This window comes from Engraulis encrasicolus, chromosome 14 (assembly GCF_034702125.1).
Source record: "Engraulis encrasicolus isolate BLACKSEA-1 chromosome 14, IST_EnEncr_1.0, whole genome shotgun sequence".
Classification (NCBI taxonomy): Eukaryota; Metazoa; Chordata; class Actinopteri; order Clupeiformes; family Engraulidae; genus Engraulis; species Engraulis encrasicolus.
The window spans coordinates 16,167,009-16,186,624 of record NC_085870.1 but is presented as its reverse complement, the minus strand read 5'-3'; the positions used below and the strand labels follow the sequence as shown (position 1 = coordinate 16,186,624).

Here is a 19,616-nt window from a genome sequence, read left to right as displayed (position 1 = left end):
TTTTCCTTTCATCACTGATATTATGCTTAAGTTCATTTTAGATATTCAAATCAACCCTTTTGGGAAGTAAAGTGAAACACTTTAAACATTAGGGCAAATGTTTTTGAGTAGGTCTTGGGTAGGCCTAATCTCTCAATAGAAATCTGTTATGTTTTTGCTGGATCAGCTGGATGAGTCAGCTGGATGCTCTTTCGAGAGGTCAGTTGGTATGAGAGTGCCTCTCTGAATAAAATCCTCAGAATAGTTCAAGAGGCAGCCAGCCACCATTAGAAGGGTCCAATAATAGCGCTCCTCATAGGCCAAAGGTGGAGTTAAATTTAGAAGAGCGCCCTCTTTCCAGACGCCAGATGGCGCCATCGGACAGAAATGCAAGGCAGTGCGATTGCAATGCAGAATGTGAAATGAATTTACCTGTCATGAATTTACCTGGCCTTACGAAAATGCAACTTTCCTTTCGTTTTAATTTAAAAGGTTAAACCTTTCGATATTTCAAAGTATTTTTTCATAGTATATGTGCTGAGATAAGGGCATCCCCCTCAGAAGATGGACTTTGGTTCAATACAACACACTTCATGAGCGTTTGTCTATTGTATAGGCTACTTATAATAGTGTGTTCTGTTGGGAGAGGGTGCTTAAATCAAATGTGAATTATTCTAACACTTTTTTTGTGATGAACATCGTTCTGCAGTGGTCATTGTGTGTGGTTATTATTTTCATCTCGGTAAAATTTAACATTTAAGTAAACATTTAAGGTAATATTTAAGGTAAACTATTTTTAGCCATCCTTCCCTGAGTGACAGTCCTCATCCACCCTCCCCAAATATTTTTTCTGGTATTTGGCGGGAGGTGGGGCTGCCCAACTTCCTCATCACTGCCACCAGCGCTCCATCCCGGCGTGTAAACTCATGTTGCCAGATGTGTTCTATTCCTCCTTTTTATTTGACCTGGGGGAGCAAGAAAGAACTATTTGAAAACTGATTTGGTTATTATTTTCATTTACTTGTTGGCCAGGTCTAAATCTTGTTTGGGCAGGCAACTCTTCCTCAATTTCCTGCACACATTTAAATGGCTGGTGGATCTTGCCACAGGCCTATGACGCAACATTAGTTGTGGCACAATAGGCTGTCTCAGTAATAGGCAATTTAATGCTGAATTTTTGGCCTGGATTAATATGTAGACACGTGATATAATGTAATAGTATAAGTATAGCTATTGACCCCTCACATGTCTAATGTGTGAAGAAGCCTTTATACAACAATGACTTCATTCATCTCTGATATGACCTAAATGCAAAGCCCATGATGTCTGGCGAAGCCTGATTGTCAAACCCATGAAACATCTTCATTTTGGAGGCCTCTGATATGCAAGACCTTCTATGAATGAAGATAATCTAGGCCTAATGATTAGCCCATTGGCTATTTAAACCACAAAACTAGTAGGCCTAATCCTCTTTCAAAATGTGTCTCATCGGTCCATTATCCTGGCAGAACAAAGGGGCTTAGGCCTACACTGTGTAAAATGGCTTTGAATCATGAAAAACTCAAAATGGGGCTAAACTGCTTTAGAATGAAACATAAGGGAGGGCTCAATTGGGCCGTGTTGTTGGCCCACACAGGCTATTTTCCCCCTCACTTTAAGTAAGAGACTGAGGAGTCAGTGGCCTCCAATGACAGGATAACCATGGTCATTTTGAAATGTGTGTTGTTTTTGTCTTCATTTCAAAATGAATACTTGTGTGAATGAGCTTGTGTAAACGTAGCATAATTATTTAAAACACCAGGAATAGGCCTACTGGAATTTTAACTAATGTATATCCACCTGTAGGCTAGCCCACGTCTGTCAGTGTCAACATTGCACTGTGATATAAATGTGTATGCGACACCAACCTGTAGGCTACAGGCTGCTGCACTGTTGACTCCACACATCTGGCAACCCCGACAGAAACACCTCTACACATCCCATCAGTTTCTGACCGAGAAAAGGGGCGGTGATTCCTTTTTGCCCTCGTTTTTCTTAACGTAGCTACTCCCCTTCCTTTTCTACATTCAATTCTTCCTAACATGGCTGCTATTTCAGCCTGGTTTTGGAACGAAAGATTTTGGCTACCACATAATGTGACTTGGGCGGATTTGGCGGACCCAGCGCCAGGAGTGGAGTATCCTAAAGTCCGACATTTGTACCCTGTCTTGCCTCTGGCCGTAGTCATCTTCGCTGTCAGGATATTCTTCGAGAGGTAACTTTATTTACTCTGGCTCCGGGTGTCATCTTTCGCTAGGCTAGTAATCGTTAGCTATCAAAATCATTTAACCGGTGATACCATCACCAGGAAATGCATTAGACATGTGTGTAGAAACATCGAGATCTTGTTCCTTGTTGGTCAATTTCAGTGTTAACGTAAGATATTAACTGTTGACTGTTTTACGATCACAGTTAAGATTTTATTTGACTCAATATCATCTTCAGGAAAAGTTGGTACTTTGGGGAGGTAGGTGGGGGGTGGGGGGGGGCGTTGTGTGTCAATGGCTTTTAAAATCACATACAGCGTGTTGTCAGGAAGTTGACGTTAGTGGCTAACTGGAAACCGCTCGTGACAAGTTTTCTCTGTCCAGTGAGTCAAGATCATGTTTGTCTCCTCGATTTACAGGGATCCTCCCCATTCCCTCATTGTCAGTTGTGTGTGTGTGTGTGTGTGTGTGTGTGTGTGTGTGCGTGTGCGCGCGTGTGTGTCGGTCTATTGCTTCAGTCGGTTCATTCCATGCGCGCTTGCCTCCCCCTTGGCCGTGTCACCTGACTGGCAACTAAGTTAAACACGCAGCCAACTGTTTAGTAATCCTTAACTGCAGTTTGCATTTTCCTCGTGTCTGACCACCACCACCACCACCATTGCAATTCAAGAATTTTGTTTACGCTCATGTACTTTCCAGACCCTATAGGCCGACTGTTTGAATGAAACTATTCTTCCTCAAGTGGGATGTGTCTGGTGATCCTTGCAGCACATAGCTGTTGTTGAGCTGATTTGTGTTTGCTTGCACTCATCCTCTCCATCGTGTACTAGATGAATGATGAATGCACTATCATCACTTTCATACAGGGCCACCCAATACTTGGCATCTGCATGCGTGATGCTGAAACTGCATAGGTCACATACAGTATGTCAATGCCTCAGCTTTGCAGTGAATGTTCTATTTAGCATGAAGGAGGGTAGTCTCTAGATTTGGATGCATGCATGCATGTCGTTTGCAGAAACAAGATCAAGATATGCTTAAATGTTCTCCTTTCTATTGAGTATGTCTTTTCATCTAATAACTTACGAAAGTCCACGTACGTAAGGGATCAACTTGGTTACTTTAATGCAACCTCAAAGTGTGGTTTCACAGGGTCCAATAATTAATTTATTTTCTACATTACTTTCCGTAGTCCCCCTCGATGTTAAGTTGGTGTCTTCCTCTTTGCCTGAAGAAGGCTCCTGACAGACAGACAGACATGCAGACTAGGGCTGCACGATATATCAAAAATGTATCGATATCGCGATATCACGGCTTGCGATACACGAGCGCAAAAGTTGGTTATATCGTGATACCTACTTTTTAATTTTTAATAACACCCAATTTGGTGAAAAGGTTAAAATGCTGCATATAAGCCATGTTTTTCCAAATAAAAATAATGTTGCAAATAAAATATTGCTCTCAGTTGTTTCATACATGATAAATTGTAGAATGGCAAGTAGAGAGGGGAAAATATATGTATTAAATATTGTGAGTAATATCGATATGGCGATATACAGTCATGTTATTGTGTATCACATATTTTTCTAATATCGTGCAGCCCTAATGCAGACATACAGACAGACAAGACATGGCAGCCAAGACAGTTAGGACTTGAGAAACCTGTTGATCAAATCAGCATCAGCATCAGGCTTTGGACATGCAAGGCGGTGGTGTTTGGTGGCGTAGTGAGCTGGCAGTACAGACAGGGACGCATTCTCATCTGTTCCACATGAACAGTCAGTGAAACTACAGTATCCGCCTGTTTGGGTTATTTGCATTCTCCACAGACCAGACTTATACTTGTTTCAGAAAGGGGTAGGCTAGGCTAGGTGGTGCAACCGGTCCTTGCCACAGAGGCTTAATGAGACCTTTTGTGTCGCACGTAGAGCTACAAAGAACAGCGAGTAACTTTCGAGAAAGACCGGTCCGCTAAATCTCTCTCTCACACGCACACGCACACGCACGCATTCTCTCACGCTCACTCTCTCTCTCACCCTAGAACCCACTAGTATGTACACACACACACACACACACACACACACACACACAGTTATCAGTCATACCCTCATGAAGATGGGGGAAGCAGTACAAGCATGGTTGCATGCCATGCAATACACAGTGACCTGCACCACCAAAGAAGGTTCTGTTTTCTGTTGTGTGCGTTTTATTTGGTTCTTGCCTTGTCAAATAACTAACCAATGCATGCATGCATTGTTCTGACATGGATAGTGTTTGTCACATGGTATGCAGCATGACTCAAGGTCATCATGCATGGCTCTTTTGTTTTGGTGAATGCCTGAGTGACTTGGCTGAGGTGTGCTCTCTACAAGTAGCCTGACAAGCCCAGATTATAACATGAAATGTACAGTCTGGAACAGCACCATTGGCAAAGCTGTGGAACCAACAGTCGGTGTCATTGTTGGTAAATGGACTGCATTTATATACCGGTGCCTTTCCACTCCTTCGAGCACTCGAAGCGATTTTACATCGTATGCCATTCACCCATTCACAGTCACATTCACACACCAGTGGCAGTGACTGCCACGCAGCATACCACCCTGCCACCCCAGAGGTGCGGTGGTGTCATCGTTGTGCTAATGCCCTTCCTAGTGTCACGCTACACAGATTCAACCAGTAAATAAACCCTGATACACACCAATAGAACATTGTCAGTGAAGGACAAATTTTGTGTCGGTTGGATTGTCCCCAATGGTGCAAAGCTAGACTAAACTCGACAGGCAATCACATGCAACAGGATTATTTATTTATTTATTTATTCATTTTTCGAAAACCGCAGACCTACACCTATGGTGTAGCTCCAGATGAATGTTCGCTGAGCAAGGCAGAATCCATTCATCTGGCAAGAGTCAGGTTAGCTTTGTCTAGTTAACAAGGCTACTTTACAGGTACTATTGATCTAAATGGGATTCCTCTTTATTGTGACAACTCATCCGGGTACATCCTCCATCCCAATCGCAACGATGTACAACAGCAGCTGCATTCACACACCTTACCCAGTCAGTAGAGTAGAGTAGATACAGAAAAACACAGACATTAGACACATCATTGCATTTATATTCCATACAGGCAGAACACACTTGCGTTTAGACAAAGTCAAACCTCACTCACACACTCACATACAGCACAGCCTGGACCCTAGTATGGTTATCCTCATAATGCACACCCTTCCACCTTCCAGAATACCTTTAAGCAAAGTATTGCTTAAAAAAACGTCACTAACATACTACTCCACTATTACAACATTACAGAGAGTATTTAGCAAACCATTACGACTTGGTCATTAGTGTTCTGGTAACAACAAGCTAACAGGGCCATGTCTGATAGCCATTAACTTCCCTGGGTGTGGGGAGGTAGTGGCGTTTACGAAAGTGGGTGGTTTGGTCTTCCTATGGCCATTAAACTGATCAGACCAGCTTCCAGTCTCTCAGGGGTTGACCAGGAGATTGAGCAGCTGTGGAATATTCATGTGACACACACACACATACACACACACGCATATGATGCAGGCCAAATGACGTCATCAGGATTAAGCGCTTCCCTTTTGCCGGCGGGATAAATCTAAAAGCCTGGCTGCATATTAGACGTGTGTGCATTTATTGCACTGCTCAGTCTGTAAGCGTGCTTTACTCTTGTAATCTGCTCAAAGTCTGCTGTTTGTGTATACAGTGTGCTGATTATACACTATACTGTCTGCATTGCAGGATATCTTAATGCCGTGTGTGTGTGTGTGTGTGTGTGTGTGTGTGTGTGTGTGTGTGTGTGTGTGTGTGTGTGTGTGTGTGTGTGTGTGTGTGTGTGTGTTTGTGTGTGTGTTTGTGTTTGTGTTTGTGTTTGTGTGTGTGTGTGTGTGTGTGTGTGTGTGTGTGTTTTCTGGTCCAATAGTGCCAAGTCACCTTCTCAGGACATGGGCCAAGTTGATCTCACTCATACCTAAGTGCCCATACCTGCCTAACCTTTCACACGCCTTACTTTTCCACACACACACACACACACACACACAAAGACAGGCACTCATCTTCTCCTATTCTGGGAACACATTTGATCAGGCACATTCATTTTTTAGAAAGGGTGTGCGCGTGCGCATGTGCGTGTGCGTGCGCAGAGTGTCTACGTGCCTGTGTGTGTGTGTGTCTGCAAGCCTGCATGACAGTGCTGTCTAGGAACCCATATCCAGCAGGCAAGCTGCAACACTAGTGTAAGGGTGAAGCGTTGGGGGTGGTGGCGGCAGCAGGCGGACAGAGCGCAACATGTCTCCACTTGCACAAGCCTGACAAGCCTGCGCTGAGAGTGCTACATAAACATACAGACACACACACACCCACACACACATGTGCTTGTACCATATACTCTCAATGGCTTGTATTGTGCACATGCATGCATTGAATGTGGACATGCCAAGTACACATATTACAGACATGCATGCGGCTTACAGACACACACACACACACACACACACTCGCTCGCATGCAACCAGCACACACACGCACAGGGTGTTACCCTAGCCCCAGTCATCATCAGGAGAGCAGAACAGTGCAGGGTACTAGGCCACTCCCCTGCGGCCATGTGTCAAAAGGGCCCCGGGCCCTGAATACTTAATAATTTAGGGTTTTCGTCAGGTGAGTGAGTGAGTGAGTGAGTGAGTGAGTGAGTGAGTGAGTGAGTGAGTGAGTGAGTGAGTGAGTGAGTGAGTGAGTGCGTGCGTGAGTGCGTCGCATGGTTAACATAGTGTGTTGGTGATGGTGGGTTGAGGGTTCTGGACCTGTTCTGTTCTCGGAACCTGTTCACCTGGTTTTCAGCAGCCCATCGCTCACTCAAGCCCTGCCACATTGGAAAAAGGCAAGACAAAAAAGAAAAAAGAGGGGGAGCAGGCGTTTGGAGATGAAAGAAAGAAAGAATGAGAGAGAGAAAGAGAGAGAGAAAAAGGAAGGAGGGGGGCCAGGCCAGGCCAGGCCAGGCATGCAGGTTTTGGTTTTGGAGTTGAAACAGAGTTGCTTGGTGGTGACGCACTGGTGTGGTATGAAGTAGGGATGCACGATGTATCGGCCAGATGTATCGGTATTAGAGGTGCTCCGATCACCATTTTTTGGCCCGATCACCGATACCGATCACCAAAAATCTTTATCTGCCGATTACCGATCATTGCCGATCACAAAAATGATTTCCTATTTTTTGAATAGCCTATTAATTATCCTTATTGAATACCATTTCTGCCCATAAACCAATCAATCTTAATTTGCACATGTCTATTAATAGGCTATTATTATTATTATTATTTTATTATTATTATTATTATTATTATTATTATTATTATTATTATTAGGCCTATTATCTTTCAGACTAGTGTTGGTGATATAGTCTACAGTATTAATCAATGTATACGTTATTGCATAGAATAACTAAACTATTTAAGATTGAATTGAAACTGAAACATTACATCAAATAGTCTTCCACATACGAGAAAAAAACAACCTGTCGCTTTAAATGAGCAGCCTCGTGAGGAGAGCCCCTCCCCTCTCTGTCACCGTCCACAGCTGCAGTGCTCCACTACCGTTCTGAATCTCTCTCTCAAGTTTTAACCACATCTGTCGCCGTTTGCTGTTTCAGCGACTATCAAACTAATCGACTGACTGCCAATTACAACTTTGAAAACAATAATTGACATGTTTGTGCTGATAACGCGAAGTTGTCGCGTGCTGACCGAGGCAACTACACAGGTTATAACGTAAAATGGCTCACTGGCAAGTACTCAATCGAAAATTACATTGTCAGGTAAACGGCGCATGGATCGGAAAATCAGATCATTGTTGATGCAGATATGGTTATGAATGGTGGAAATGAAGGGGGGAATGCCGAAAAGTTATAGACAAGCAAAGATGCCTTCTTTTGGTGCAGTTGCAGCTGTGCAGAGCCAGCGCCTAGGCAGCGCCAGGTGTAAAGGCAAAATGGTTGCGTGAGGAATTTAATATCTCTCGATCGTTTTTTTGATCGGCATGTTTTTCCGATCACCGATCAGGCTATTTTTGGCCATTATCGGCCGGTCATGATCGGCAGCCGAGCAATCGGAGCACCTCTAATCGGTATCGGCCGATATTTGACATTTCTCAACACATTGGACATCGGTCCGATGAGTAAAACTGGGCCGATGTTAACGCCAATGTTTTTTTTAACATGTTACGGTTCTAAAAGATTGGACTTGACGGTGACTTTCAATGTTTGTCTTCTAATTTGTCTCTATTTTTTATCCTATTTTATCACGGGGAGATAAAAAGTGTTTTTGGAAATAAGAGGACATTCAAAAATTATGTTTGTTTGTATAATTGTCATCTCTTTAAAAAAAAGAAAAGAAAAACATCGGCGTCGGTTAATATCGGTTATCGACCAAAACCGCAACATCAATATCGGTATCGGCCGAAATGTTTGACATTGTGCATCCCTAGTATGAAGGATAGCTGCTGCTTAGGCATACAGCTAGCATCTTCTGTTCCGCTGAAGCTGCCTGTCTTTCAAGCTCCAATAGGAAGTCCCGTTTCTTTCATCTAAACTCTATTCACAACATTACCTGGATGAAGGACCAGGAGTGTGTACACTTGATTTTGTGTGTGTGTGTGCATATGTGTGTTTGAGTTTCTCATGGTATTCAAGCCAGCCGGACATGCAGGTTCCCAAGCCAGAACGAAACCAAGCCAACCATCCTCATTCACCCCCTCATCGATACTCACGCACTACTTCAGCACTTCTTTGTTGGTTTAGCTCAGGGACTTGTGTGGACTGTGTTGTATGTATGTATGCGTGTGTGTGTGTGTGTGTGTGTGTGTGTGTGTGTGTGTGTGTGTGTGTGTGCGTGTGTGCGTGTGTGCGTGCGTGCGTGCGTGCGTGCGTGCGTGCGTGCGTGCGTGCGTGCGTGCGTGCGTGTGTGTGTGTTGTCCTTCCTATAGTCTCTCAGTTCTTTTTCCATACTGAGTGAAGCAGTGCTGGGCAACAGAGAATCTCTCTGTCTTTCTGGCAGGCAAATTGCGTTTGGTATCATGCTAAGATCCATTTGAATGGTCAGTCATGCAAAGGGGAGATACAGGTGAGGTCTGTGTTCACTGCAGTTGTGGCTTGACTTTGTGCTTAATCCCCGATGCTGAACAAAACATTCACATTTTAAAAAAACAAAAAACTTTAGCACACTCCTTAGGAGTTTTCTGCTGTTTATTTCTTCATTGGCAGGAGATGACGTTTTGACCTTGTGGTCTTACTCAATTCCAGTGTCCAGTGCAGCCCTTAGGTGCGGCATCTATCTGCAACTTCTCTTCTGTGTCGTGGAGTGTAACTTTTGTGAAATATTTCAAAAATCTCTAGTCTTGCGTTAGACATCACTGAGTCAGCAAGCTGCTATTGGTGACATCAGGGTGGTGGGTTGATACCCGGGCTCCGCTCTAGCGGTGACGCAACACCTTCGGCTCAGCTACACACCCTAGGGCCAGGAGCTTGTGTATGAGGATTCCGTTCCCTCCACAGCGGGAAACTCCACCCACTTTGTCTGGAACCAATCAACTGAGCATTTCCAACCGTCCTGGGTAGAGGCGTGTTCAAGGCAGTGACGTGGTATAAGTAGAGACGTTCTATTGGGACTAAGAAATGTTTGGTTTAAACTTCGGTACAGCCCTCAACCAGTAGCAAGCCGAAGGAGGCGGGTTAACCAGGCCATTTGGAAACACTAATCGTTATAGTCCTGGTCAGACCAGAATCGCACTACGTGATCTGAAGCCTATGAAAATCAGGCAAGTGGGTTGTGTTGGTGAGGTTCCTGTGTGAGTAAGTCAACTAAGCCAAAGTTTGAACTAAAACCTCCATAATGTTGCTGTAAAAACAACCATCAACAAGGATTATGTGTAATTTAAACCCCTTGAGATAAGCTGTGATTTGACCCCCATGTTCTGTCTGTAAGTCACATTTAAGAAACTCTGTAAACCTATGCAGGCACACAGTTTCCACTTCTTGTGAAAATGTATGAATGGTGACGTTGGTTGTGGATTGGCCAAGATTGTTAAATGAAGATTGTGTTTGATGGATAATAATGATGGGAAAGAGAAAGACTGGTTAGTGGCCACCACAAAGATGACCTTTTGAGGTGAAAGTTGGAACAAGGTCCTGTGAGTCAGAGTTGCCTCATATTGAGAACAGAAGTGGCTCCACTTCCCCATGTTTCCCTTTAAAGATCAGAGGCGATTAGGGCTGCACGATTATGGAAAAAATCATAATCACGATTATTTTGGTCAAAATCATAATCACGATTATTAATCACGATTATAGATTTTTGCAGATGTTTTTGAAAATTATAACAAGATGAAATATAACCAAGAAAGAATTACATACGGGATGAGCAAAATAAAATGAATTGTAATAATTGTGTAAAGGCAATAGCATGAAACTTAAGTGGACAGATTTCAGGCCAGAAACACCAGCCTGTCAGTATGTTCTGGGTTCAAGGACGCTCTCAAAAGTAGGTCACTATTGCCACGATTAAATCACGATTAAAATCATGAGTTCGATTTCACTATGTTATCACGATTTTGATTATTTTTCGATTAATTGTGCAGCCCTAGAGGCGATTCTAGGGTAAGTTGGGGCCCCAAGCGAAAATTCAAAAGAGTGAACATTCACTCACAACAACAAATCATCACTAGTAGTTTAAAGTCTTGGAGGGGGGGACCAAGCAACTGCCCGCCTAGCCCGTTGACAAGGTATGCCTCTGTTAAAGATACATTATTGTGTGTGGGGGGGTGGGGGTGGGTGTGTGTATGTGTGTGTGTGTGTGTGTGTGCGCGTCCAAGACTCAGGGCTTCTCTATCCGGTGTTGCTACATGGAAAATGTTGAAACATCATATCAAAACCTCAAAATGATCATTTTTGGGGGGGGAAGTTTTGGGAGGAAATTCTCGTACACAAACCAAATGGTTGTTTTCAAGCAACTAAATGAACTGAATGAAAACTTCTGAAATTATCGTACATCACATGTTTTTGATCAAACATACGACAAAATGATGGTACAAAAAAACAATGATCATCGTATGTCTGGCAACACTGTCTCCAGCTGAGCATGATATTCACCTATTCACTCTCATGTGGGACTGAGAGTCCAGGACTCGGGGTCAGGTTACAGGGCATCACATTTACCCCCTATATAGATCCATCAGTAGAGTGGGATTGGAGTGAGACGTAGCGGAGGTCTCCTTTCAGAGACGGACTGGACCCAGCCAGCCTGCATAGCTTACAGCATCCATCTGTCCTTTTAAAGGGGCACCGCTTAACCATTCTCCTGCTGCTCTTCCAGCCGTTCTGGTTATATAACTTGTAGTTCCAAGCTAGCAATTATCATTGAAACGTATGGGAGCAGCTAGCGGCTAACTGGTCCCATTGGATTCAATTATGTGTATATTATGCTGGAAGCACAGGAGGTAGAACTCCATTTTAATCGAGGGAAGGTGTAAAAGGACCATATTATATGGTGGAGTAATGCTTTGAAGTCCATCTTTTTAAAGTTCATGTAGCTTTGCAAGATGACTACTGCGAATTGCCACTCATTTATGAAAGACCATGGACACTCTCTAGTGATCTTTCTCTTTTAGTGTCACACACACACCCACAAACACACACACACACACGCACACACGCACACACTCACACACCCACACACATGCGCAGGCGCACGCACACAGGCATGGGTGCAGCTCTTCTTCATCAGAATGACTTGGCAGTTTAGTTTGAAACTAGATGAAGAGGGGTTCATTACACACACACACACACACACACACACACACACACACACACACACACACTTAATGAAGCGCATCTTCGTCAGGATGACTTTACTTTACTTTACTTTACTTTACTTTACTTTATTTGTTCAGGACATTGCACATTAATGAACATATACATACATGTACATATATGTAAACATGCCAGATTGTAGCCCAAGGGCTAATTTCCATCTGGTGTCCAATAGGCAGGCTAGATGTTTACAAGCAATAGACTTTAAAATAAAACAGACTGTTAGTAACAAAATAAATAAAACCCACTACAGAAGCAAAAGGCATGCATGTAAATAAAAGGAAAAGAGAAAAGAAAAAGGTCCCAAAAAATAGGGCCATGTGTTATGTGAGTGTGTGTGTGCGTGTACACTGTGTAGAGGCTCAGACCATCAGTGTGAACATGTTTGTTGGGCTCGAAGCCACTTTTTATACTCCATCCATACACACACGCACAGTCTCCTCTTGGGCAGGATGACTAGGTGTTGAAGCAGTGCGTCAGTCAGAGTTCAAGAAGGACAGACACCCACACACACCCACTGTGTCTCCACACTGCACCCTCTGCTCCTCCTGTGTCTGCCTGGGTGTTGAAGCAGCATGGCAGGGTTCGGGGGTGGAGCCCCGGAGCGGAGGGTGGCTTGCTTCCTCTGTCCCAGACAGACAGACACATTGAACATTTAAAGATTCTTTAGACAGACACATTGAAATTTTAAGATTCTTTCCTGTCTGTCTGACACCGGCATACACTCAGATACACACACACACACACACACACACACACGGTGCTCACGCACATTGGCACGTACTCAGATGCACACACATAAGCTCCAATCCAAGGCCCTCACACAGCGTCTTGTCAGTCACCGTTTGCCCATTAGCCCATAGTTAATTATCTCAAACACACACACACACACACACACAGTCCTCCACACACATGAGCTGAGCTGCAGCGCTGCGTCGGCTCTTGTTCCTCACCACTTTAGCGGCCACTGACAGTTCCAGGTGAAACCCAAGTCCACCTGTGGGGTACAACACACAGTTGCTCTACTACACACCTACCTGCAGGGAAAACACACACGCGCGCGGTCACACGCTCCCCTGAACACACACACACACTCCCGTGATGAAAACACACACACACACACACACAGCACCCTCCCCTGACGGCACTCGTTAACCTGGCTAACCTCCAGAGAATGTTCCAGATGTCATTTGCTTTACCCTAGGGTTATATGCTGATATACCCACAAACACACACACACACACACACACACACTCACTCACTCACTCACTCACACACACACACACACACACACTCACTCACTCACTCACTCACTCACTCACTCACTCACTCACTCACTCACTCACTCACTCACTCACTCACTCACTCACTCACTCACTCACTCACTCACACCACACACACACACACCACACACCACACACACACACTCACTCACTCACTCACTCACTCACTCACTCACTCACTCACTCACTCACTCACTCACTCACTCACTCACTCACTCACACAGACCTTTGCTCTGCTCTGAGTTACCTGTTTCCGTGGGTGATTGACAGGTGGTGATGAGTGAATTTGGTTTTGACGCTCATGGTGTTCCGGGATGTGTCTAATGTGACACACACAGATATGCAAGCAAATCCATATTGTATATCACGTAGCCATAGCCGCAGGCAGTGTTTCCCAACCAGGGGTACGTGTACCACTAGGGGTACGCGAGCACACTGCAGGGGGTACTTGGAAAAATGAAAAAATGTATGGAGCATAGTCACATTGGGATATAGAGCATGAGTGAGGGGGTACTCATGGAATGACAAAAAGGCTTAGGGGGTACGCAAGACAAAAAAGGTTGGGAACCACTGGCCGCATGGATGAAATAGCAGGCTCCAGTATGTGCAGTAGCTACCTACTACAGGTCACCTTCTCAGTGGTCAGCTAATGCCTTCCTGTGTAGGTCAGATATCATCGCTGTCAGGCAGAATTAATCAATTAATTGTCAAATTAGGTCCCTCAGCTCACAATGAGCTTTAAATCATGATAGTAGCTTATTCACTCCGAGATATGACGTCCAATTCATACTTGCTGGGCAATTTTAGGTTTCAATAAAGTAATAAAGCATTAGCAAAGTAAGTAAAAAAGCATTGAATTAAATGACGATTAGTCGACTATGAAAATTCTGGTCGACTAATTTTTTTAGTCGATTAATCGCCCCTGCCCTAGTTAGGTGCCTCACTCAAGGGCATTTGGCCCATGGAATGATGCAGAATTTGAAACGACAACCTTATGTGAGAGTAAAGGTTAACTCCCTTACTGTTAAAAGACAGCTTCTCCAAAATCTAGTTGGTCAGGTTAGCCTGCTAGTCCTGCGTCCTCCTGCCTGTGTCACACTTGTTTCTTTCCATGCCAAGCAGAGGCATCCTAGGGGAAAAAAGATAAACATGTCAAATATTGTGGTATACTGTATATAGTTAAGCAAATGATGTGTTCAGCAATTATGCAAACATTGAAACGGTGTTACGCCAGAGCATTACATGCCATTAGATTTGGCAGACGCTTTTATCCAATGCGACTTAACAATCCAGGACACAATCATAGCAAAGAGCATACTGTATATATAGGCTAACCTTACACAGTGACCACATTAACCACTTCCTCTCACAGCTCCATGTAATTTGAGCAGAACGTCATCATCAACTGGAGTGGCCGTGTTGTAATGGGGACTCACTTGTCAGGCCAGTCAAGAGGGCTTTCGTTCGTTCATTCATTCATTCATTCATTCATTCATTCATTCATTCATTCATTCATTCATTCATTCATTCATTCATTCTATAGCATGTCTAAAATACCACAAAGGTTTAGCAATAGTGTTTCACAGGTAAGTAGAGCAAGTAAAAATACAATAAAATAATTAAATCAACCCATTGATGCCTGATGCCTGATGTTGCGTTGCGCAACATTGACCCTGGCGCCTGGAGTTCATTCAGGCTCATGAGATTTGAGACAACTTTATTAAAAATCTCTGTTTGTTTCAGATGAATGAACGAACACATTCTAATGAAAGATGAGGGTCTTAGCATTTAAATGCAACTTAAGAAGCTGAGATATTTGGGTTTTTATAGGCTGAGGGCAGCTTTTCTTAAAAAGGGCTCAGACATTCAGCAGACATTTTTTTGCAGGTGCCTTAGGCGTCAATGGGTTAATAAAACAACATGGTTCGTAAAAACAAGAAAATCACATAAATACACTGCATTCTACATTTTTATGCAACTTATATCATATTATATTTCTCAGATTTTCCCAAATGCTTAATATAAATGGCAGTCATCACAAGTTTCAAGTCATAGTACAACAATGCATCCTTTGTATGCTACACCAGTTTATTCTATCTGCCTGTTGGTTTGTCTGTCCAATGCGTGCAGTACCAAGACACAGGGTGTGTCGTAGAAGTAGGCCATGTTATCATCAGGTAGTATGTGGCCAGTAGGGCTGGGCGATATACCATTAAAAAAATGTGATAACGGTTTTCACCTACACAAGGTTCACTTTGTGATGAGAGAAGGGGTTTTTTTTTAATTATTATTCCAAAAAAGTGATTAAAATAGAAATGGAGATTAATTAAAATTCAGGATTTTATCTCATTTTGAAATTTAATTTCAGTCTTTTCTTCAGAAACATTGAGATGTGGGGGAAAATTGCCGCTTATGAAAAAAATCATGCAGAGAACCGTGATATTATTTTTCATCAAAAAAAACGTGATGCACATTTTTTCCAGAACCGCCCAGCCCTAGAGGCCAGGCAGATTGGGATGTCTCCCTTCTAGCCCAAATAACAGGCAGAGAGGAAAGACCCTCTGGCTTGTCAGTCTGTCTATTGCATGAGTCAGAGGGGGTGTTGAGTAGTAGGACAGCATGTTATCACCAGGTATGTGGTCAGTCAGGTTGGAGTGTCTCCATCCCTCTTAGCCCCAATGAAAGGGGAGAGGAAAGGCCCTCTGTTCGCTTGTCAGTCTGTCCATTCAGTGAGGTGAAAAGAGGGTGTAGGACAGCACATCATTACACTAGGTATGTGGTCGGTCAGGTTGGTGTGTCTCCCTCCTATCCCCACTTAACAGGTGTAGAGGCAGGGCTGAGGGCCCTGGCCTGATTATCGTCGACTTTCAAATCTCTTTGAGACTTAGTCTGACCAAGAGCACCATTAAGGTTTCTCAAACGGCATGGTTGACCCCCCTTGGTTTTCGGACAGAAAAGGCTGTGCCGAAGTTTAAACCAAACACTTTCTTAGTCCCAATGAACGTCTCTGCTTAAACCATGTCACTGCTTTGAACACGCCGCTATCCAGGGCCGTTGGAGCTGCTCCAAGTCGATTGCTTCCTGACAAAGTGGGTGGAGTTCCCGAGTTCTCCTGAGCTCAGAAAGTACTTGCATTGGTCTTGACCTGACCTGTAGTAACGCTAGCAGAGCCCTATTCTGGCTTGTCTGTGCATCCAGGAAGTGTATGAGGGTGTAGGACAGAGCATTTGTCTCCAGCTATGTGGTCTGGCAGGTTGGTGTGTCCTCCCTCCTGCCCTAATAACAGGCGGAGAGGAAGGAGGACCCTCTGACCAGTAGGTCGTGGTTGTTAGTTACTGTAGGTGTTGGTTGTTACAATAGGTAGTGGTTGTTCGGGTAAGTGGTGGTTAGATGGTGGTTGCGGCTCAGGAGGAGAAGTGAGTGTCTTAAGGTGTGTAGACCCGGTGGGCCGGTTGAGTGGGTGAGAATGTACAGAGTAGACTGTGTGACTGAACTGTGCACATGCCGTTTTTAAAAGGTAAACGTATGCATATCCCACCTCGCTGATGCAAGGTACAGGCCCAACTGAAGCTCTGCCTTCTGAAACTCTGACCAAATCGATTTATTTAAAACTCAAAATGTGGACCCATCATGGTGCTTACATTGACATGACATGACATGACATGTCTGATGAAGCGTTCTGTCTTCTTAAATAAACAATTCAGTCACAAACTCTTTCCTTTCCTTATGTATTCCCATTAGGACAGCAGTAAGGTGTGTGTGTGTGTGTGTGTGTGTGTGTGTGTGTGTGTGTGTGTGTGTGTGTGTGTGTGTGTGTGTGTGTGTGTGTGTGTGTGTGTGTGTGTGTGTGTGTGTGTGTGTGTCCGTGTGTGTGTCCGTGTGTGTGTCCGTGTGTGTGTCCGTGTGTGTGTGTCCGTGTGTGTCCGTGTCCTGTGTAGTGGAGCCTGTGAACAGGTTGTGTGGTTGCGCAGGAATGCAGTCTGGCTGGGCTGTGCGTTGCATACAGTATAACCTTGTAACTGATGACAGAGGAAGCAGGCCCCTGAGATCTACTCAGCTTTAGTAGCCACTAGCTTCAACTGACCTGTTGAAGAATAAAGAATGGATGCTGTGTCAGAAGTTGTTTGCACGTGACTACATGTCGGATCGGAAACTGCTTTTTTTTCATGTAACGTATTGTAGGTCTGTTGATGAGCGTGTTTATTTGTTTTTCCTGGATCAATTACCTTGAGTCTATAAACAGTAAGCTCTCTGTCACTTACTAGATATATTGTGGTGATGAATGTGCTGGTGATGATAGTGAGACTGTGTGAGTAAAGTGTTTTACTATGGGCGTCAGTTTAAGGCGTCTGCACACTGCAACCACGCTTCCGTTCTTGGATGACTTTAATTTCCATTGTTCCCTATTACTTCCTGTCCATCAGTGCCAAGCCCCGCCTCTTCTGTCTCGCTGCCTCTCTCAGCTCTGTGTAGTCCAGTAGTTACCAAACTTTTACTGCCAAGACCTCCTTTTGGAAATAAGAATATTTTTGTGACAATTGGCATTTTTTTCATGACATTGGCAATTTTTTTGTCCTTTAATGTTGCCTGATTTTCCATTAAACGTTTGTCTGCTAATATTGCTAGAAACTCACAGGAAATTCCAGTAGATTTCCCATTTTTAAACAAAATCCCTTCTGTCCACGACCCCCCTGCAATACCTCTGCGACCCACCACACCCCCCTCCCACCCCTAGGGGTCCCGACCTCCAGTTTGGGAACCAGTGCTGTAGTCAGACTCAGCAGCGTTGAGCTTATTGGATGCAGCATTGGTGTTCAGCCGCAGGGCCACGGGGAAAGGAATGCCTGGTGAGGTGGGTTAAGACTAGGGTTGCTAGGTGTAGCTGATGATTTCCCCCTCAAAAATCACCCGGAAGCATTAAATCCCACCCATTTTGAACTACATCCTAGTGGTGTTTATGGCCATACATTCATTTTTAAAAAAACTTGCGGCAAAAAACTTTTTCTCACCCGCAGATGGTCATTCTAAAGAGCCCAATTGGGATGGGAAACCGCCCAATCTGGCAACCTTGGTTAAGACGTGTAGAGGCAGCAGGGCTTGTTGTGTGGCGGACGGCCTGCTTTCTGGCAGACTAGAGTTGGCTGGCAGCAATGTGTACTAGGATTGCACAATTATGGCCAAAATCAAATGATCACAATTGTTTTGATTCAATGTCGTATTCTCGATCATTAATGGTTATCCGTCATGTTAGCCTAACAATATTCCTCTAATGAGGCTGGTTTTGAAGTACATTGCTGGTCAGGTGAACTGTAAGCAGTAGGACTGTGCCCAGACAACCTGGTAAGCCGGCTGATGTTGTTAAGCATTAATTTAGGGTGTACCTCTATGGTGCAAATAGTTAAATATTGTGCTGGTGGCCCTACCGTGGCTGATATGGTAGGGCACTCGTCTACTACGTGGCCAACCCGTGTTAGATTCCCGGCCCGGGCCCTTTGACGGACCTTCCCCGTTTCTCTCTCCAACTCACTTCCTGTCTCTGCCTCACTGTTCTGTCTGAGAAAAAACAATAAAGACTTGTAAAGCCCCAAAAAACACTTATATAAAAAAATTGTGCAGGTACCACAGCAGTGCCATCGGTGAGTGGTGTGGCTGTGGCTGAGTGGATAACATGGATCGAGACTTAATTGCCCTATAAGGATAATCATTTGTGCACTCAAGCCGGTGTTCTGTTGAATGGGCAGTTTGATTGAAACAGGGTACCAGTAGCCTGTTAACACGGCTCTAACCCATGCTCAGACATTGGTCATTTATCAGAGGTTTACCCCAAAACCGAACCCCCACCCTTTAATCGCAAATCTACGATGAACAGTATCCTCTGCGGGTGAAATCCACTGCAGGCCAGATACAGTTCTGTAGTAACACAGCTCCACAGGTAGAGTAGAGTAACATTTATTCATTTTAATAAATGTTACTCTTAGTGTTGCAACGATACCGATACCAGTATCGGCCGGGGCCCCGATACTGCACTAAAATGGTGGTATCGGTATCGGCCGATACCAACAAATAGGGCACCGATACCATTTACAGATGCTAGTATTACAGTTAAACGGAGCCTTGATCTTAGTTATTTTATATCATAGGTATTTAAAAGTATAAAAAGTTCTACTGGAGTAGGCAGCAGCCTGACAAAGCCATAATAGCAATGATGTTACATCCAAGTAGTAGCCTA

At 44.1% G+C, this 19,616-nt stretch overlaps 1 protein-coding gene across 2 annotated transcripts in view; it reads left to right on the top strand.

The window, feature by feature from the left end:
- Positions 1-1,966: 1,966 nt before the first annotated feature.
- The window catches only part of cers5 (ceramide synthase 5), a 48,288-nt gene continuing 30,638 nt past the window's right edge, over positions 1,967-19,616 (top strand). For both annotated transcript variants that reach the window (XM_063215094.1, XM_063215096.1), the window contains exon 1: positions 1,967-2,233. In XM_063215094.1, the coding sequence (XP_063071164.1) occupies positions 2,061-2,233 (173 nt within the window). In that variant the 5' untranslated portion in view covers positions 1,967-2,060. The remainder of the gene's footprint in view (positions 2,234-19,616) is intronic.